A 22,758-nucleotide genomic window follows, 5' to 3' on the forward strand; every position below is an offset into this window, starting at 1 on the left:
TCCGGTGCCGCGCTGCGGGGCCGGCTGCGGGCAGGCGCTTCGCGGGGGGGGGCAAGGTGCGCCCCTTCCCCCCGCCCCAGCCCGCCCCCCGCCCGGCCCGGCCCGACCCGGCCCGCCCCGCGGCACCGGCGGCCCGGCGGGGCCCGGGCTGCTCCGCGCTGTGCACCGCCCGCGGGGCACGGCCAGCGCCAGCCCGGGCAGCGGGAGAGGCCGCGCCGCTGCGCCCGGCAACTGCCTGCCGCCGGAGGGGACGCGCCGCAGCTCAGTGCCCGCTGAACACCTGTCAGCCCGCCGAGCCTGATTTATACCTGGCATTGGCAGCCTCTCCGCTGGGGATTTCCCCCTCGTCCCACTTCTTCTTCTGCTTTTTTTTTTCTTTTCCCTCTCGCCTCCCCCCTCCCTTCTCGGAGCGCTGTGGAAGAGAGTGTTTTCTTCAGGGTATAAAGCTGAGAATACAGAGAAGGAGAGGCTCAGACCTTCACTTCACTGCCTCATTCTCCCTTCCATGTGAACATTCTGCACCGTTTCCTTCATCCTGCCGCACCTCTCACCTGGCCAGCGCTGTCCGGACCATGTCCGCTAAGCTCCTGCCGGTTTTCTTCCTCCTCTCAGTGTTCCACGCCTGGTAAGTCTGCGCTCCCCTCGCCTCCCTCCAGCCCCTCTCCCACACACTGGGGCAGGCGGGCTGAAGTCCCGTTTGCCGGAGTTTGCACAGTACTCGGCACCCAGGAAGAACAGCGGGCTCTCCCCACCTCTCCGACGCCGTGCCGGGCAATATTCCCAAACACGGTTTACCCCGCTCCCATCCCGGGACCCGCCCGGCGCGGTGGCACAGCGGCTGTCCCTTCCCGGCCCCGCCTGAAGCCGGAGGTCACCCGCGGGGGCTCTGTCCTGAGGCGGCCCGGCAGGAAGTTTCCCCCTCCGGCGGCTGCCGGCACCGGTGGGATAGCGGCCGGGGCTGCCCGGGGTCCGCTCACGGCCCCCGCTTGCCTCCGCGCCACCCCCGGCGGCTCCGCGGGCGGGGCCGGCCAGAGGAGGGAGAGGGTGAGTCGCGGGGTGGGTGAGCCCTCGGTTCCCCCCTCAGGGCCGGGAAAGCTCTCCCCGGCGGGGCTCCAGCATCCCCTGTTAGGGGCCAGAGCGGGAAAGCCGGCAGCGTCAGCTCCGACCTTTTGGACACCGGTTGTCCGGGGCTGTCATACACCCTCAGTGCATAACCCGGGCAAAGGGTTGACCTCAGCTCCCCGCTGTAGGAACCACCACAAACCAGGCTAGAGGCGTACTCAGGGGCCTTCCCCTCTCCTCCCTGGCAGCCTGCCCCACACCTGAGAGGCGTCTATCTCCGAAATCCCCACAGGTACTAGAGGATGCTTCATGCCAGCCTCTGGATCAAGTGTGGGACACACCTATTGCAGGAAATAAACCCTTTCCTGACAACCCAGTTTTCTAGACTTCCTGCCTTGCAGTTTCTGCACAGTCTCTTCTCTGTCTCCTCGCAGAATCAAAACCAGTGGCCCATGAAGAGTTGGGGGAAGGCATGTAGCCTCCCTTCCCAGTTTGAGACTGGCCTGCCATTATCCAATAGTTGTTTGTCTAGATTGCAGGAATATGAGAGGAGTTGGCAGTCACCAGTAGGGTTACAGATGAAAATTGCAACTTCAAGTGCCTTGAAGGAACTTAACTATGTAGAGGCAAGCAATGGAAGTGAAATTTTAACTTCTTAAGGAAGAAAACAAAAAAGCTTGAAAAATATGTGTCTAGTGTATTAGTCTGATCCACTGTGAAACCTCTCCCACCTCCAATCTTAAGCTAGAAGATAGGTGGGGATTTAAATGGTTTGGAGGTTCTTTTTAGGAAAGAAGCTGCTAGAGTGACAGGATTTAAAAGGTCTGCCAGCGCTTAGTTACTCTTGTTAGTGACTTGTTTTAAAGCAGCATTCATCTGAAACGAGAATCATGGTACTACCTGAACTCAGTTCTCATTTCCAGGTGCAGTCTGAATGCCTGTGGTAGAGTTGTGGTGGTTGCAGCAGAAAAAGACGTATGATTTGTCCTTCTTTGCTATCAGCAATTCAGCAATTCAAAACACTGCAGAGTTTCAGCTTGGAAATATCAACCATGTATGCGTGGAGATGATGCCTCCTTTGAGACTGCTTCTGTAACAGGAGTATTAAGACATAGGGCTTGTCATGAATCTGATGGAAAAAAAAATCTCCCAAAATTCTGTTGAGTTTCTTCAATGGTCATTGGGTGAATAATAAAAAGAGAAAAAAAAAGTCACGTTTTTAGAAAATACAACTCAATAATGGAGAAGTAGTGGTTACCTATTCAAATTTTTGTCTAAGTTTTCTGTATTTTTGCAACTCAGTTATATGAGCTCTCTTTGTAGAAAATCCACCGGGTTTAGGTTTAAATATTATTTTCATATAGAAATTGTGCCTAGAGCAATTGCAAATTGTGAAGTCGTGTTAAGTGATTCGTGGTTAATCCTTAGGGGCTTTTTGGCTGTAGAGCAGTTTCAGTGGTCTTTGAGCAATGTGAGGGTTAATGATGTTCTGTGATTAATTTTTTATATTTGTTTCAGTTTTTTTTATGTTCATATACAGTGTCTATCAAGTCTTCTGGACATCTGAGGTATTTTAAAATACACTAGTGTCATTAAGGAGAAAAGGAGAGGGAGAGAAAGAAAGTTGCACTGATGCGTGTAGCACATCCCATGAACAAGCAAGGCTGGTGCCTCTCTTCTCCGCTGCTTTGCACCTCACGTAATTACCGACATTTATGTAAAAATGTTGCAAAATTATATCATATTCCCTGAGCAATTGCGGGTTGAAACAACACATGATTCCTGCTGTAGGTTACACCACTGAGGTTATCTTTTCTCCTAATAACTTCATCTCAGTCTAATTGTCATAGAATTGCTCCACTGAGAGGCATCAAACAGATTTGGTTTCTAAGATACCAGAAGATACATCTTCAAATCAACATTTTACAGTTCATGCACAAAAAGCTGCACAAATGAAATTAGTCTTGTGTGAAAATAGCTCTAGCTGTGATTTCTGGGCAAACTGTAGTTTCACCACATTTATATTAATATACTCTTAAAAGAAATATAATCCACCTATAAAGGAAAGAAGTTGCAACTCCTGGTATAGTAGTGGTTTTTTTTAAAGTCATTCCAGCTGCAGGGAAATTCAGATTAATTTATGCAATGTGTTTGTGTGCTTGTGATAATCCATCTTAAATTCAAAGAGTGAGCTCTTAATTCTAAGCCTTGTAATACATTAAACTCTGAAATTCAGGCACTGAGAATATAATAATTTATTAATAGGATAAAATGATCAGGAAGCATTAACAGATCTGAATTTTTAATACTCTTATTAGCCTTTGTGCAAGAGATGAATCAGTTGTCTTGATGTATTAATAAAATAATACTGCAGATGTTCTCTCTTTGTAAAAGTATATTGTAAACTAGTCGGAATAGGTTCATTAAAATCCAGGATATAAAATACTATTCTGATAGCTGTATTATCTTCTAGAGTATAACTTTTTGGAGAGACTTTCAGAAGACAATTTCTAAACAGTTGTCAATCATGACCTATCCAGAGGTACTCAACAGTTGTTAAGGGGAACATTCTGTTGCAAAGCCAGTGAAAGGCTGAGTAGATTCAAAGCCAGGGCATATATCTAAAACTTCTTTAGATGAGTGTGGAGTTTTACCCTGAATGTAAATTAATATTTTAGTTATGTAAAATAACATCTATTTGTTTAATTTGTTTTGCAGTTCTAGAAAGGTTGAAGAGGATGAATATGAAGATGGAACAGCTAACCAAGAATGGGTTTTAGCTCCAAAAACTCAAGACACAGATGTGACTCTTATATTAAACAAGCTGTTGAGGGAGTATGACAAAAAGCTGCGGCCAGATATTGGAAGTAAGTACCTTTTTCTGCCCAAGTGAGGATAAGCTTCTTTGGGTACAGAGAAGACATCATGTTAGTATATTCTGGAAGTGTGCACAAATATCTGGGAAAGTGGAGGTAAAGTTTTTTTTGGCGGAAGTCAGTTTCCAAGTCAGTATTTTAAAAATGCTAATTCTCACGGGAAAATCTGGTGGAAGGTTAGGATCCTAAAATCTGGTTTGGTTGTACAGTTTGTGTAGGGATATGGAAGGGCTAGTTCTTAAGTACTGAGTGGGTTTTTGGCAGAAGAAGGAAGGTACTTACCTCTTTTGTCACCAGCCCATGCTTCTGAAAATCTCACACTCTGAGAAGCAAACAAAAGCTCAGTATATTAAAAATTAAAAGTAGGACACAGCAAGAGAAGAATGTGTATCTATTCTCTGCAAAAATTTTTTTTTGTTTGTTCAGTTTGTTTTTTTTTTTTTAGTGCTCCACCTATTGTAGTTACGCCCTTTTTTCCTGGTTTGCATCCCTAGAGCATAATGGCTGTAGCAAAACCGCCACTCAGTTTGTTCACCTCAATTTTTCATAACAGAGATCAGAGAGAATTTGTCTTTTATAGTTACTGCCCCTTGCATGCGCTTCAGAATAAACTTTGGAATAAACTTCAGAGAATGGTGAATTCTCAAAAAAATCACTTAATATAATTTGTTTTTCCTAAACTTTTGTAGAGATAAGAGGGAGAATTCCTACCACTGATTATAAGTGAAACTATTGTTTGCTAATGGCACATGTATTGATACACTTTCTAGGTGATCCCTTTGGATCAGTTTTGGGAAATAGAGCCATCTGTATGTGTTCATCATTACAAATATTAGTGTCTCATAGCTACACAATAATGCAACAGTTGCAGAAAAAAGGACTATCCTATGATACTAAAGAAAGTGTCTGGTTCTTTTTTGTAGCTTTTACTTTGATTTTCCATAGTATTTACAAAGATCATATTTGATAGATGTGTCTGTTTTTATCACAAAGTGACATTTATCTCTCTCTACTTAGTTTGTCATACTGGATTTAGCTATCTTTAATATCTGATGGAGAAGTGCTTTAATGCACTTTCCCACCCATATCAACAACTGGAAGACAGTCTCAGACAAATCTTTTGATTTATTTTGTACACCATGTCCTCAGATCACTGACTGAAGGCAGAGTGAATTACATTATGCTTATGTGGGGCAAATAATCATTCAAAGTCCCCATGTCAGTTGTCATGAAATCAGTAGAGGTCAGACATATCTTACAGCACTGGAAGTCATTGTTACCAAAATAATTCCTTTTGTCTCTCCACCACATTTCGTAAATCCTGTTTTAGAGAAAGGAGTCAAATTACACAGCTCCTCATAGATCAGACACATTTTACAGTTCTCAACTACATCTATTTCTATCAAGCATCTTGGTCCTAGGCCATTTTTCTCTTTGATAGCAATCTGGCTATTTCAGAACTGGAGCTGAGTGTTGTTCAGATGCTACAGAAGTTAGTTCACCTCTGCTTCCTTCCCTGGTTCCTCTTTGCACCTCTCCTACCTTTGATGCAGATAAATAACATTGCCCTTTTGAAGTTGAAGAGCTGTTGCATTTGGCAAGGAGAACACAAGGGGAATGCTAGAGAATCAGGCATTACATATAACTTCTCTGAATTGCTGGCTGGTGCCTCACACACAGGCACATCTTCCTTTCCATCTTGGAGACGGTTATCCTACAAACAGGATGGTGGATGTGTCCTGGCGACAGAACTGTGTTCCTGCCCTGAAGGTCTCAGTATTGATATAAATACTTTAAAGTGTAATACATACCAGGAAAAAAAAAAAAGGTAGTGGACCAGGTAACATAGAGCATACAATAAGAAAATGCGTGTTTTTGAAATTAGAGGAAGTGTGGAATGAACCAGTAGAAGAAGACAGAAGTAATTCTCAGAATCAAGCAGAAGTATAGACAATACTGAGGGTTAAATCCAAGACTATTATACAGTCACTAGGGCCTGGTGGTACTGGCAGGAAGCAAATCATCTGACCCACAGGACAGGGACACTGACCATTTCATGTGACACTGCTCTTCGCTTAGTTTTTCAATCCTTTATTGCAAATCCACTGTTTCTAACAGTGTGTAGCTTTAGCAGTGGTTCTAAGGAAATGATCTTTGCACTGGATCCAGTCAGAAAGGCTTAGGAAATACTTTGCACTTTCAAAGGTTAGGATTGCAGATTTTAGATCACTTGGGAAGACACTTTTGCAGCCAAAATCCATGGAGAGAAGACTGTGGAAGATATAACATAATGAAGTGCATGCTGGCTCAGGCAGGGACTTCTCTGTGAATTTTCTGCTCAGAGTGGCTGATATTTTGGCTAGCTCAGGTATGTGTGCATAGCAGCTGGTACTGTAGAGGCATATTCTGAGTGCCCTTTTGCCATACTATGGGCATTGACTTCTTCAGCAGTCACATCTCCTCCAGGTCGGCACTACGGCCATCAGTGAATGAACTGTGAACACTTTGGCACCCTCTTTCCTCCTCTGTCACCCAAGCACATCTAAACCACTGTAAAGAGTGTGTAGGTCACTGCTTGGATGCAAGGCCAGGACTTCTTTTTTTTCCTCATCCTGGCCTGTACTTGGCCTCAGCTTCCATGTAAATGACTGTTGCTCAGGTCATATGCACAATCTACACTCAGTGGTTCAGGCATCACCTGCAATGTTCCAAGCCAGGATTCTTAAAGAGTGGATTGAACAACCTAAATATTAGGCCAAACAATTAACCTGTGAAGGCTATTAGCAAAGTGATACCTGAACATGACCTGTCTTTCTAAAAGGGGCCTTTGATCTTTGGAAACAAAGCAGTGTTCTACCAGCAGGGGAATGCCTGACTGCATCCCCCATGGCCACACACTTGGCAGAGTTCTTGTCTCCATAAATATCATAGCTTTTGAGGGTTTTCATTTTATTGGTGGCATCTGGCAAGTTTCCATTATACCACAAAAAATAGATGCCTTTTTGAATGGAAAAATAAAAGAAGAAAGAAAACTAGCAAGAAAGAAAACCAGCAAGAAAGAAAAGAAAGTACTTCATAATGAACAGCTAATAACAGTGTACTGATTAGATCAAAAAGAAAAGTGTTTTATGATGTAAAGCATCTTTTCACCTATTTTTTTACCTGCTGCAGTTACAGATCTGAGATACTCAGGTTGCATGGTATGAAAAACACCAATCCCAGCAAAAAACGAAACCAATTCAGAACTACGAAGGTCTTGACATTCTTCCATAGGCAGGTATTCTGTGTTTGGTTCAAAGTGCTTTGAAGTGTAGACCTGTTCAATTGATATGCGTCATTTTCTAAGTGCAGTAAGGCTTGCTACCCTGCAAGTGTGCTTTTTTCCCACCCATGACACATTGATTTAAATTTTGACATTCAGTAGGACCAAATTTTGGCCCTGAAATTTTACTTCCTCTTTACTAATAAAATGAAAACAGAAATACTAGGCAAACCAATGGGGCACAGAATAGAATAATGATAATTACAGCTATAAAAATATCGGTCTCATTTAGGTTCCAGTGATAAACTAGATTTTTGTCATTGCTAGTTTTTTTCTTTTGATAGACAGATTTAAAATTTTAAGTTACAGTCAAAAACTCACCACACAGAATAAATAAACAGAAACAAACAAAAGAAAACCCAACAATGAAGCAAATCACAGATAAATAAAATGTCACATGACAAAACATATTTCCTTCAAAGTCAGTTTACTTTGATGAAATCTTCCCTCTCACCTTCCTTAATGGACAGCTTAGAGCACAATGAAGTTCTGGAAAATAAAAGCTACCATCCGAACCCTATAGTGTTTCAAGTTTAAGTTCATATAAGTTTTCTTAGACGGAAAATTTGTAACAGTGAAACAAAGTGGAAGATTTTCCAGTCACATTCCCTGTGTGAGTTTATGTGTGGAAAGTAATAATGCTGTCTTTTTCCTTCACTGTGAAAGTCACTTTACCCATAAAAAGTTAGTATGTGACAGGTTCCTGAAATGTGCCATTAATAGTGGGAGGAAAAATCTCACCCTAGATTAGGCTTAGAATGGCAGAGGAGTAAGGAAGGCAATTTGTATTGCGTGTTTGCGTCCTCTGTTTCTCAAATGTATCATTACATTAAAGAAGCCTCTGAATTGCATGTGTTGAAGAAAGCTTCACCAGCTTGTGTTCTGAGGCATTTTCAACACTAATGTCTGCTTTTCCTCACTTCCTTTTTTTTTTTTAATTACTTTGCAGTAACTTATGGTTTCTTCTTGGATCCTCTAAAATTATTTGATCCCTGCAGTCTCTGGTGGTTGTCTGTATTTATTATGTATTTATAAGCCTAAATAAATTCACTTTGGAATATGTAATATTTTGACTCCACCACTTCTAGCTGTCTGGAGAGTGATGCTGGTTTTCTTTACTCCTCCAGTATCTTTATAACCAGTAGCCATATTTTGGAAGATGAGAGCAGTCTCAGAAACCACTGTGCAGCTCTCACTACCCTGAGTAGGTTTGTACAAGTGTAGCTGATACAAATAGATGAGCTCCTTTAAATCAACAAACACAGACGACTAAGCTCCATCGGATGGGCTTTACTGTGCTGCTTGGGAGCATTAATAGCAGCTCTTTTTTAAAGCAGTTAAAAGTTTCCTCAGTGACTAATTTAAGAAGTTTTTTAGTGTATGCAAGGAGTGACTCTTGGTTGAGAGAGAACAACTCTTGCTTTTTAAAGGATATGTCCTTTGAAAAGAGCAATCCTTTTGAAAATCTTGAGTTCTGAAGCAGTATCACAACCTTTCTCCTTCATGACCTGCTTTCCTACCATGTCACACAGAAATGAACCCTGAAGTGCACCACAGGCGATTACTACAGAGGCTGTCAAGTTATTTTTGCTAGCTGCTGATTGCCACACCTGATGCTCTTTAAATTAGCTCCAGCCAGGTTTCCCCATATGTGGTGACAGAGGGTTGCATATTGCCTGACAGATCAAAATATTTTCCAGATCATAGTGCAGAGAAAGCTGTGAAGTGTCATGCAAGGTCAACTTACTACTTTGTGCTGTTAGTCTTTTTTTGTGCTGGTCTACAAGACAGTGTCAGGCATCTGACATGAAGTACATGAAGTAGTGAGAGAGACATTAATTGCTTCAGGATTGATCATAGACATTTGTACCTGGACACCCAGCTTGTGTGTAAAGGTAGGACACATGGGAAGGAGAGAGAGAGGGTAAATTGTGTTTGTATTATGGCAGCTCTCGGGGGGGGAAAGCCAAAGTCCTGGATCCAACTTCTGTAGCACTGGGCGCTGCAGAAGATTGTAGAGATTAGTCTAATTTAGATTTATATGGAAGAGTAAACTTGAATAACCTGTCGTTGAGGATTCATAGTGCTGTGGCTAAGACCTAGTTAGGAAACAGGACTGAATATACTGAGAGCTCATTGAAAAATAACATATCTAAAACATCAGAAATGCTTTCATTGTTCTCATTGACACTAACTTTTTTTTTCTTTTTTTTTATGGCATAAAAGTGGATTGTCTTAATTTCCGTAATTTTTGTTCTGATTTAGCCGTCAAACTAGAAATTCACTAACTGTCCATTTCCATGAGTAAGACAGTAAATATGATGACTTACTTAATGCCAGTCACTCCTAGCACACACTGTGCATTCATCTATAAGCACACCTGTGCAAGAAGAAGAAGAATATTCCTGAGGAAAGGGCTGCTGTTCAATAAAAATGAGAACAATCTCTGTTCTAGGTGGGACGATAGAAGGGATTTCTTGATTGTCGGCAGGAGTTCCAATTCTCTACCATTTTCAGTAACTCGTGTTTTCTTTTGCAGTGTTTGCCATGAACATTTCTAGAATATTAATAGAAAGGTTAGCAAATTGGGGCTAAATTACTCTATGAAAACTCCAAAATACCCACTTCAGATTTTTGTGATACATGTTTGAGTTTTGGAAGATTACATGAACCAATAGGTTGTTTGCACATAGTCTTTTTTTGCGCTGGTACAGTGCGTTGAACATAGGCACTTTCAAAATCTACCATGGGAGCAACTCTGATTAGGACAGGATCTTGACAGTGAGCTTTTTTTATGCCTGAATTCTTCTTTTCTAATCGCTTAACCATGGCCTGAGTACAGAAGAATTTCTGACTTGGCTTTCTGACCTGCTTTGGTTCACAGCTTTTCAACCCTCAGGGGAAACATCCTACTTTTTATTCATCCTTTTCTCAGGTAAAGCTTTTAATGTGTCATACTGAAAGTATAACTAGAGAAATTTTAGTCCAATGCAATGAGCCTGAAGCCCTCCAACTTAATGTTTCTTCTTACAAATCTCCAAAAAACATCAAGCAACCAAGTTTCATTTTTCCAATTATGTAAGAGTTTTGGTTATTTTCCTTTTCTCTTTTTTTTTTTTTTCTTTTTTTTAGATCACCTGATATAAATCAGATGCTGGGAAGCAACACTTTGATTTGAAGTTTACAGTACTGCAATATATAAAAATATTTTAGTATTCAAACACTGTTTTACTCAATTTACCCCATAATGTCCCCCCAATAATTTACCCCAGGTAATACAGTTCTATGCATATATAAAATGCTCTTTTGTCTCATTTCTAAGAAGCCACTTGTACCTTTGCAATACTTAGGAGTAGTCTGTTGGGTTGAAAAAAGTATTGCTTGTGTGTTGGAGAAAGAGGCCTGTTACCTGGCAAGGTCCCTTAAAATACAGCCTTCTCTTTGAGAACATAAATAGTTAATTTACACAGATAACTCTTATTTAGAGTTTTATTTCCTGACAGTGATTATTTCCTGAAATGGCTTGATGCAAACATGGATGGAATATTTTTCTTGAATAGCATTGTAGGTAGGAAAGTTTGCTTGACAGTTAATGTTTGCCAAACTCTTAGTCTTAACTCTCAGACACAAAACTAAATGTAGAAGCTGCTAGTTCTAATTCTGTCTTCTTTTCTGTAGCTTCACAGCCATATTTATTAATCTGAGAGGAGTTTGGGAGTGTAGTATACAAACTTTCTGGATGCCATGATAAAGTTGAAAGTTAGGTAAGAGTCAGGGAAGGTCTGAGATAGTAATTACATAGGACAATATTTTTCTTCTCTCCCCTTCCTTCTCCAATTACCAAGACTACGCTGGCATTTAAGAAGTTTCTTAGCAAGTATTTGTAAACTGCAAAGATGTTCAGTGTTACAGTTGCCATTTTGAGGTCATGGTGCAAACTAATTGTTCTGTCATCTTTAAACTGGGACATGTTGTTCTGCACATATTATTTTAAATATTGTTACTCATTTTTGCATCGGTGTAGTTTTCTTATGGCTGCTACTATTCATCCAGAGCCTGGTTGTTTGCTTGCTAGACTTTGCAGGAACAAATTCTATTATTGTTCAGTCTTATGGTATCACACAGGAACTCTCCCCTCTGATGAATATAAGTAAAACAAAAATTGAAGCTGTAGGGATTGATTGAAAAACAAGCCTAACCATTAAGATCTACAGTTTTCATTCCACAATATATTACAGTTTGTGCATTAGGGAATAGTAAATGAAGGATGAAAGTGCGGAAGGTTGATTGATAGTGATGGTGGGAAATGAAGAATAAAAGTGATTTGTAGTTAATTGAGGGAGTCTGTTTATGTGCACACTGTCATTCACACTCTTGGACAAAATGACAACCAAACTTAGCATGTGAAAAAAATACTTTTTCCAGAGGACTGTGTTCTCATCTTGGTATTGCTTTAATCCAAACTTTCTTTCTTCTTTTGATTTCAATTTGCATTCAAGTTCCATTTTGGTAGTTTGAACCTAAAACATAGGGATGTCATTTCTGTCAGAGTTTCTGTGTCTGTAGCAAGTGGAGGACTTTGACATCTATTTTCAAGCCCATTCTCTTCCATGCAGGAAGAATGAGGGTTTTTAATTTTCCTCACTGATATCTTTATAGCATCGTAGAAGAGAATCATTGAATAATTCAGGTTGGAGAAGATTCTTAAGAACTTTGAGTCCAATCCTTAACCTAACACTGCCAAGTCCACCACTAAACCATGTCCTTAAGTGACAGATCCACTCGGCTTTTAAATACCTTCAGTGACGGTGACTTAACAATTTCTGTTACCAGGTCTTCAAATGTGGTAAGTTGTGAAATGGAGATGTTTTAGCTGACTGTAGTTAGTCCTGTGAAGTGACTTGCTAGCATAGTAGTTTGTTTTATAGGAATAATGAGGTAAATAGATATTGGATATAAGGTCATGTAATAGGAAAAGTGATCATCACTAATGCAAAGTAAAAATTAATGCTATAATCACTACTATTACAGTTACCAATAACTGTGTAATGATTTATTACAGCTTTGTCCCAATTTAAAAATAGCAATTTATGTGGTAATGAGAGAATATAAAATACCATTATGGAGCAATATAAAAAAATATCTCATTACTGCAGAGCCAATCTTGTTATCCATTTGCAGTCAGAAGTCTTGGGAAATTTGGGCAGAATTCAAATGGTGTGTCGTTCTGGAACAGAGATCATACTGTGTTTGTTATGTGGTTATTTGCCTTTTAAAAATCTGGTTGTAGTTGCTTTGCTTCTATAAATGTGTGTGTATCAATCTGGAACATTTTTTACCACTACCATTTTGGGTAAAACCAGAATAAACCTGGGAGTTGGTTGAACAATGTAAGAAAGGTTAACTCTCAACAAAAAATAATTTTATTTTAAAATTTATGAGAGCTCAGTTAGACACACTCTGTTTAATTGAGCTTGTAAAAATATTTCTCAATATTAAAATTTTTAAAATATTTCTAAATATTTATGATTTGTGCAGGAACATTAGTGCTATTTGGACAGACTTCAAATGTGGGGGAAGCTTTCTGAAGGAAGAAAAGTGGTTTCATTCATGAAATAAGCATCAGTTCTGAATAGCAGAGATCTATCAAAAATTAAGAGATATTTTAAAAGGACAGGATAATTCAGAGTAGTCAATAAGCATAATAAAACGACAGGAAATGCTAGCAGATTTTTTTCCCCTACATGACATGAAATTGCATAACATTCCCTCCATTGATTTACTCAAGAGTCTTTTAAAATTCTCCTGATTTATCTGTTGAGCTTTTTATACACATGATCAACTCACATATGCCCAACAGTAGTGTCTCCATAGATTTTAATGGGATTCAAGCTCAGGTACTGGTTTTTTTCACCAGTGTAAATCCATAAAACAGGACTAGATGAATCCTTTAGTTGTCCTGAATGTATATTATGATGAGGGCATTATTCTAGCTGTGTCCATGTCTCATTGTCCAGACAAAGCTTTACCCTAACTGTCTGGGTGTTCACCTGTCTTTGCAAGTGAGCTCTGCAGGCAGTGTTGAGCTCCTGACTCCTTGGCCAGGCGTGTTTTGAACTGTCTAAAGTTCATAGGTAACTTTCACTTGGTAGTGTCTTTGCAATCCGATAGTCACAAATTGGAATACAAATAGTTGGAATACAAACACTGTACATCTCAAAGCCATGGCATTTGGATCAGATGACCTTAGTTTTTATAAATATTTTGATTGGCTTTATAAATCCCCTCCTCAATTAAAAGCAGCACGTTTGAAGATTAAATGACTGTGACAAGCATCTAGCTTACCTTAGGCAGCACTGTGTAGCAGTGTAACACTGCAGTTACTTGGATGTGCTTACATTTTCTTTTAGGGAAAGTTATTGCCATATATTAAATAATATTTCAAAGAGCTTAGAGAAAGCTAGTACATTTGTTGACAAACTTTAGTTGCTCTCTTACATGTTGTATACACATGGTTCTGCCAGTAATTCTTCTAAGTTTCTGACAGCTCTTTAGAACTGTCAGGTTTATGCCAATATCAAAACAGTACTGAAGCTGAGTATCCCTTTTTAATCTTATTGTCAACTTTGAGGTATTAACACTTTTGTTGCTCTGTCAACAACACTGTAAGAACTTTTCTAGTGCTAGAAAAAAAGCTTTATCTGCAGCTCAACAGCCCCATGTGGGGCTTGAATTCCTTCAGGAGCTGGGTGTTCACAAATGCATGCAGTATACAGAAAAACTGAGCAGGCACTGAAATTGCAGAATCGCAGAATCACAGAATGTTTGGAAGGGAACACAGTGGGTCATGTGGTCCAACCTTCCTCCTAATGTAGCTACTTATGCCTTTCCATGAAACTCAGTTTATTTTGAAGAGCATTATAGGGTGAGTTCTTTCATATAAGACATGATAACTTTAAGACTCAGTTATTTCCTTTTTCATAATGTATTTTGGAGGAAATAATCTTCAAATCTTGCCTCATTTTGGTTGGTATTTTGAATGAAAAAACTTATGATAACAAATCTAAAATTTATACCTAATGATCCTTTATTTGTTTTTATGTGTTTATATCCATGAAAGACCACATGCAACAAGAACTGCACTCTCCTGTCTTTTCTTTCAAAACCTGAACACATCATACAATCAAATGACAATTGTATTTTCTACCTCTGCCTAGGTAAATAAAACAAAATAATTCAAGGAAACTTTCAGTGTTTTTTTTTTTTTAATTTTTACTAGTGTAATAGCTTACCTGTATTTTTTATTATTTTCAATTTGAATTTCACTGGGAATGTCTGATAAAAGAAGTGACTGTTGTTTACTGTTCTGTTTCAAGGTTAGAGCTTTACTGTGAATAAGATCAAATTCTCTTTAACAAGAAATGCTTAATTTTTTTTTTCCATCGTAAGAGAATTTGCTCCAACACATTCAGGAGAAATTATTACCTCATATTCTATTTATATACTTAACTGCAATGATTAAACAAAACCAGATTTTAAGCAAAGTGTTCTGGTCCTGAATTTTGTCTCTGATCCTGCCAAGATTCAGTTGCATGCCAATTTGCATCCTTAAATGCAGTGCCATTATTGTTCACCAGAACTCCTTAGTGTTGAACTTCCACCTAGACATGTCCATAAACCCTAGAAAGATTAGAGCTCTTTATTCCATGTATGCTATTCTGAAGAGCTAGCTGTAGTTCCTCCCTATTACCAATTCCTGTGTAATGACATTTATTACTGCATTTTGAGGCAACTCATTACGAGAAGCTGCTAGACTCCTATTTTGTTATTAGCTGAGTACAATTAGAATTGCTTTAATCAGCTGAGCTTGTTCAACTGAATTCACATTTTCTTTTGCTGAAGGGGAGATCTGAGTTTGTCAGCCAGCACTTCAGACAGTTTGAAACCATGACCTTAAATAATCCTGGATGTTCTGACCATATGCAGTCAAGAAGTATGTGTTACCTAATGCATCAGAGAGAATGGTTATCATCTTTAACCACTATTTGTACCCAGTTTAATGTCTGTTTTTTGCAACAGGGGATATAGTCTTCCTAATGATATGTACATATCAAAGTCTTAGAGGATAAGCCAGCATGCCTGGTTTTTTTTTCATAACCATCTAAATTTTCAAGTACTCTAAAACTACTTGGCATCGCATTGTTAGTCTGGAATTTGGGGGATGCAGGTAAAAAATATTCATCGTAACATGTGAAGATTCCTGTCTGTCTTCAGCTTTGTGACAGATGGCTTTAGACCAATTGACTGATAGTTACCAGAGGTAAGCTTCCAACAGAACCCTGGTGTTTAACTTTTCCTCACTTCTCTGCTCAGTAGTTTCCCAGAGTAAAGTTTTCTGAGTTTTGAATGGCTGATATGCCTGCATTTCCTCATTCTAGGAGGCTTGGGGGTTAGTGAAAAAAGTTCAATCCAACATATTTCCCAAACTTCAGTGCTTTGAATACTCTCTGGAGATTTTTGAAAACCATGGAGAGGAGAAGGTGCTTCTGTTGGAAAGAAAGATGTTTAACAGAAGCTGTTGGCCTACTAGGGGCAAGTTGCATAAATTCTCACTATGCAGGTTAAAACAGCATTTATACTTTATACTTAGTTTTGAGTCAGCTAACCCTAATTAGCTGACTAGCTAATTTCTATTCAGAATGAAGTAAACCACTTATTTAGATCTCAATTTAATATATACCCTCTGTGGTTGGAAGAATGGTAGTATAACTAAAAAGCTTATTGCGCCTTTCAGTGTAAAAGTGGCACTATTTTAGGGTTAGGTTATGTCACCAGTAAGAGGTAGCTGAATAATGTCCAGCACATACACTGACACCAAAGATGCTGAAAGAAAGATAAATTCTAGTGGCCTCAGCAAAAGAAAGGAGTACAGAGTTTGTTTTGGCTTATTAAGTCCTGGAAATCTGAAAATATGGAAGATCCTGTGAGAAATGTGTATTGACTAAACCAAACCAAATTCAAAAGCCTTGGGATGAAAGAGAGCAAAGGCAATGTGGACTGAAGGGAATGATTCTAAACTGAAGGAAGAGTTGCTTGGGTTTAGCTAATCAGATTTCATAGAGATTTTACTCTAAGTTAGGATGATTTCAAGGCTGATGAGATGCAAAAATCTGGAAAGATTGTTTTGATGTGGAACAAACAGGCTAAAGGACCTGCAAGTTGAGGCAAAGGGAAAAAGTAATATGCTGCATTATTTCTACTTTCATGTCAGACATCTTAGGTTTTGATTTTGAACTACTGTGCCTAGCACTGAAAGTTTCTTTAAAAAGTAGTTGCTTAGACAAATGGGACTCATGTTGATGAAGTGCTACAGGTTTTAATTTATGTTTTTTTTTTTTTTTTGTTGGGTAGGAGGAGTAGAACTTTGCTTTCCTGAAAAATACATAATCCGTATTTGTCAGTAGTTGTACCCAGAAAAGAAGACTTTATGGCTATGGGGGAAGAAAGTATTTAAAGTGATTATTTACGTTATCTGCAAAATAATATTATTTTTTTCTCTCCACAGTAAAACCAACAGTTATTGATGTTGACATTTATGTCAACAGCATTGGTCCCGTATCATCAATAAATATGGTAAGTGACTTGCTAACAAAGCTTTTTTTCTGGATTACTGATCTTGGCATCAATACTAGCTTTTGAAAAAAAGGCAATAAATACCACTGAGATAAGTTGTTTTGATTCTGATATAGTTCTGTTTTCAGCTATAATTCTAGTTTTTGTGTCTCATCAAGAGAAGAAAAAACCTACAAGCAATATTGTAGCTCTATGTTGTCTATCGAAAAATGCTGGTAGATCTTCAATGGTGAAATAACCGTCTTAGAGAAAAGAAAGCATGAAGTGATGCCATTGTCAAGAAAACCCTTGAGCTGTTTTTTCAAGAGGCAGTCAAATACACAGAGCGTCATAATGTGGAGTTAATGAAAGTCATCATGTAATAACAGTATATTTATTTGAAATTCATCATCTCATCAGTTGTTACTTTTCTTTCATTGAGTTATCAACAATCTTGAACCTTAAAGTATAATTTTGAAAAAGTTATACATAGGTGTACTGCATGTGTAAAGGCAGGAGAAACTGAAAGAGTCAGTGTGATAGTGTGGCAATAATAAACATATGGTTGGTCAGTTGTTATGGTCTTAACTCGGGGTCTTTCCTCAGTTATGCAGCAACATATTCAGATTTAGAAAGCAAGCTGGATGTTTTTGTGGCTGTGGGGTTATAGGTAGCTGTGGCTGCTTGTGCAACTTTCAAGCTTGAATTCAGCATATTATTCCTCTTAATAAATTAGCTTGACTTTTTTCTTAATACAACTTGGAAATGAAGGACCTTTTAATATCTTACTGTACTTTAAAGCTCTTAAAATAACCTATTTAAAGCAATTTCTCATTTTCACAATGCCATTCAAAGGCTGCCGTATTCAATGTTCATATAAGAATCTAATGAATGCACTGCATGTATCTTTTGTATTTTTTGGAAGCTCCTGAGTTTAAAAGGTGGTCTGGTCATTCAGCCTTATTCTTTGCTTTTGCCTATAAACATGAAAGAAGGCAAATCATTGCAGCATATCAAATATAAAGTAGTCAGAGACTTGTATGCACCCTGGCAATGGAAAATCTGGCAAGTAAACACAGAACAAATTATGTGCTGTGAACAACTTGGTGTCATATTCAACGACTGTGAAATGTTTTGATTGATGTTTCATGTGAAGTGCTGAATGTCAAGCAATGGGTGTACCTGCTCCATTCCTGAGCTAATAAACAGCTAATTATCTTGCCCTTCCCTGATGGCCTATCAGAACGACTTCTCTGGAGAACAATTTATTGGAAAGTCCTGTGGCATTCATTTACTCTAGGCATGGGTATTCTGTTCAAAAGCAATGGGAACAATGTATTTTTGCCCTTCCAAAGTATAATTTTGGGATGCTGGAAATATATGTGGAATAATTGGAAAGCATTTGATTGAATTACTTTGGGTAGAAAGAAGGAAAAAATTAATAATAGGAGAAATCAGTGGTTCTTGGAAGATTATTATAGCACAGTCATACTTGTGAGTTAACTTTGAGTTCAAGATACACTATGGTATCAAGATAGATAGATACACCAAAATACCAGTGTTGAAAATGTATATAGTATATCTTTTATAGTAAATGGTCCTGTTAAGATAGTTGATGAGTGGATGGCATTGAGATATTTCTTGGTTACAGCTGAAGAAAAATACGTGTAATGGGTAAGGGCAGAATGATAAATAAAACGAAATATAAAATTTAGGTATGTGAACTTCTAAGGACTCAAGTCTGATTGAATAGAAATGGACCTTATTTCAGATGTGCTTGTGGACAGTATATCCCCCTGAAAGTGAATCTGAACTAACTTAGTACTTTTGAGCTTTATTTCTGTTCTCAAACCTAATTACCAATGTAAGAGATTAACATTAGGCACTCAAATGTAGCAAACCTTTGATCAAAAGCTCCATTTCTGCTCTATTACTTTGGAGGGTGTCCAAATGTACAAAAGAGAGCAGTAATGATCTTGCAGTCTCAAATTTACAATGAAGATGGCAAGTCCTCCTCACAAACCTGCAAGCCATTGTGCTGTATGATGGCTTTTCTCTCCAGTGGCAGAAGTGATTGAGAAGCTTTCCCCCATTTGCGTTATTTCAACTGTTTGGCTACAGTATTCAATGGCCCTAATTTGCTCTAGTGGAAGAAAAAAAAGCAAACACTTTTTGGAATTAAAAATAATTATTTATTTATTTTTGAGTAAGCAGTTTTTCATGTGAACCACTGAAGCCTGGGTACCCAAAGAGCTGAACAGAAACAGTTTCTGAAAATTACCTGTGTCAGAGGAAGAAGAAGGAAGGGAGCATCTTCAGTCTGATACCTGTCATATAACTGAAATTTCAAAGGGAGAGAAATGTTCAATGAAATCCCATTTCAGGAGAAAAAGAAAGGGGATTCTTGGTAGAATACACATATGCTCTTTTTCTTACCAGGACAGGAACTTTGAACTTTTCTCCTCTGTATTATTATTAAAAGTTGAGCTATTCTGTCCAGGCAACTTGGTAAGGTGGTGGTTGATTGAGCAAAAAGAAAGATGATTACATTCATTTCCATCTCTTCTATTTCAAGAGTGAGATCATCAACACGTACAAGGCGGACTTTCCTGCTGTGTACTTCCAAAGTTAGACCTTAGCTCAATTACTTTTTTCTTAGTCTGCAGCACTTCTGAGGGAAAATCATGTGGAGCTTCTCTAGAGATCAAACTCTGCAGGTATATTTTCTGATCAGGTTTCATCAGTGATTTTCATCTAGTGGGTGAAACCTAGGAAATAATTTTCTTTAAGATATCTTTTCAATGGGTGTTCAGCTGAATGTTCAAGCCAATTTTGTAGAGCAAGGCTTTTCAGATGTCATTAACTGTTGTAATTATGGTTAGACTTGAGTATGAATATTAATATCTGACTGTTTCTTTAACAGTCAGGAAAAAGACAGTTGCTATCAGACACCTACTTGTAGCAAAGTTAATCTCAGATGAATTGTGTCTGAATACAAGGAAGAAAGAATCTTTTTGGACTGAGACTGTAAGTGCAACAATGGGAAGAACTGTTAGGGATCCCTTCAAAAAGGCTTCAAGTCAAAGGAGAGGTAGTGTTCTGTGACAATGATGGCCTAATCCACAGGAATGTACAGCTATCCCTGCATTCCAGACTTTTTGCAGAGAGTTTATGCTACTTCCCCTGAAAGTCTCATCAGTGATTAATTTTTTAGTTACTTTCAAATATCTCTGTTTTAAACCTCAATGTTTAAATATTTAAATATTTAAAATTTAAATTCTTAAAAAAACCCAAACCAGCAGGATTTTGAAACAGTAATGTGGTTGCTCTTCTATTAGAGACTCATCATTATAATATCTTTATGAAGACAATAGATACTTGTTTCCTGAATAGACAGGGGTTACTCTTCCTTCATCTGTGACATGGAAGATTTCTTTGAGTCATGGTTTGAAAAACCTGATATGGGGAAATAAGTATTGGTAATGATAGACAAGGAAAAACAGACTGAATCATGAACTGAGTGATACTAGGAGGTGGTTGCAAGTTACAGTAGCTTTAAATAAGTAATTCCAGCATTTTGAATTATGGCATAATGTTGTGAAATGGTAGACATGACTGATACTATACAAGAGTATTCTGAAATTTAAAATTTCAAGATACATGAATGCCCATTCTAAAACTTTAGGCTGTATTTCTAATGAGTAAAAGCCGTCTTATAGATAAATATCTTCATGCCTCTCCTTTGTCAAAAACATAATAAGATGTGAGCTTAGACTTTAGGATATGAAAACTAGTTTATTTAAATGTAAATGACAAATAGATGCTGTGAGCAAAATTATATGTTCCTATATGCACATTATATCTCTTTGTCTTGGTTTTCACTGCTTAATAAAGTAAGTTAAAGAAATCTGCAATTTGCCATTTCAAGGTACAGTGTCATTAGAGACCATAGGTTATAGGATGTAAGACTTTAATTCAACCTTTTCTTGTTGAAAAAATTCATTATATCTGTAATCATAATGAACACTCTTTCACTATATTAGGGAATCTTAGGGATCTTCTAAATGAGTTTTTTAAATTAATTTTTTTAATTTTACAATTTATTTGTAATGTTGTTTTTATTTGTTCCCTAAACTTGATATTGTAAACCAGATGTATGAGTTCCATATCACTCAGTTTTTATTTATCTGAGTGTCTCCTTTTTTTTTTTTAAAGTACTTTCCATCCACAATGGTGTCTAGGAAGCATATGATTTTGCAATAAAATCCATGATCCATTTTTTGCCAACCATCCAGTTCTTGACAATATCTGTAAAGGTTTATAAATTGCCTATAAAACATAGTCTTAATGTGACTTACTGTAGTCTGGTTTTCTACAAATAAGCAATACTGGCTTGTGTATAAAAGAACAAAAAAGGGAAAAATACCAATATGCTAATTGGGAACTAGACATAACTACTGGAGAAAAACCCCCTAGAAGTAGTTTTGTGAGACAGAAAGGTAAACACAATGAAATTACATAGACTATTAAACCTCAATGGCATCAAAGCCTATGTGTTTGTACTTTCACACCTATGGGGTTAACTGAGTAGCTACAAGAGTCCGAGGCTACAGCACTAATTGCTAGTGAAGGAAGAATTTGACACCTGTGTGGTTTTTGCAACTGGAATCTCATTTTAACACAGCTGTACTGAAGCTATTTTGAAGAGTATGTGAGAAGCAGCCTTATAAACTGTACTTACCTGTCCATAAAAACAGTAATTGGTTATCTGCTGGATATATGCTCTTTATTCTCAAGTATTCTTAAAAGGCAATTCAGAGTGTTTCTTTTATGTATTTCATCACTTCATTCTATTGTGTCCACTCTCTAGGTTGCGTCATATATCTTTATGGGTGCTATATTTCCCATTTGTTCAGTTAAGTGTTCTAAAATAAAAGCAATTTTTACTCTATTTTACCCCTTAAAGTATTGGTAGACTTCTTTGAACTTCAGTTTCAAAGTCCCCACATGCTCGTTTTGCTTCTCCACTACACACTGTAGGTATCTAAAAGAATAGTTTTGATTGGGAGACTTGTCTAAAATACTAGTCAAAGTTTATAATTAAGCCTGAATTTCTTGCATGATTTCAGTCTTTATGTCTATCCTCTTGATAGTTAAAATTACTGTTAGAACGTCTACAATTACAGAAACATGGCCTGATGAATCTTTCCATAATATGGCAAAGCTACTTTATAGCCTGATTTCATCTCATTTTCAGCCCTATTTTAAAAACCCCCAAGTATTTCCTTTACAGGCATCTTCTCAAAGATAGTGCAAGTCACTGTTTGAGCACAAGGCTGATTTCGCTGTTCATTGTTAACTTGTGAAGTGTGTATTTCTAAGTCTATCTCGCTATCTTACCTAATCTATTTATAAAGCAATTGTGTAGGGAGATGGTTTTAGTTATTTTTGAGGAGTGAGTTTTCCAGTTGATGAGTTCAGATAATCACTAAAATAATGGAATGCCTTGGGGTATTTGTATTTTTCCCTGCAAATTTTACAAGCTCCTTTTTTGCTTTGTGACCTAAGAGAACTCTTACGTACTGGATAAAATTTTAGTTTAAGTGGGTCTGTTTGTTTATGGAGGACTAAGATACTAATCATTCACTTAAACATTTTGCTGGATTGTGATCAAGTTACTGTTCTTGTTTCTGGAGCATATTTATATATGGTCATTAAGTTTGGATGTCTCATAAAAAAAAGGTATGCATTATAGAAAACTTTAAAGATGAATGGTTTTTTCTGATAAAATCACTTCACATACAGACTCATTCTTGTTGCCTTAAGCTCTGGCAGTCAGTGCTGCACTATGAAAATATTTCTGGGAGGTAGTAGTAATAAAATGAA

At 38.0% G+C, this 22,758-nt stretch overlaps 1 protein-coding gene across 4 annotated transcripts in view; it reads left to right on the forward strand.

The window, feature by feature from the left end:
- The first annotated feature begins 32 nt into the window (after positions 1–32).
- The window catches only part of GABRG3 (gamma-aminobutyric acid type A receptor subunit gamma3), a 315,586-nt gene continuing 292,860 nt past the window's right edge, over positions 33–22,758 (forward strand). For 2 of the 4 annotated variants that reach the window (XM_085055515.1, XM_085055525.1), the window contains exons 1-3: positions 33–625; positions 3,781–3,929; positions 16,826–16,893. In XM_085055515.1, the coding sequence (XP_084911641.1) occupies positions 573–625; positions 3,781–3,929; positions 16,826–16,893 (270 nt within the window). In that variant the 5' untranslated portion in view covers positions 33–572. Of the gene's footprint in view, positions 626–891; positions 1,045–3,780; positions 3,930–8,928; positions 9,156–16,825; positions 16,894–22,758 lie in introns of those variants that run through there. The other 2 variants (XM_085055533.1, XM_085055544.1) reach the window with 2 other exon arrangements.

This window comes from Lichenostomus cassidix, chromosome 1, assembly GCF_008360975.1.
Source record: "Lichenostomus cassidix isolate B80296 chromosome 1, HeHo_3.0, whole genome shotgun sequence".
In the NCBI taxonomy this organism is placed as follows: Eukaryota; Metazoa; Chordata; class Aves; order Passeriformes; family Meliphagidae; genus Lichenostomus; species Lichenostomus cassidix.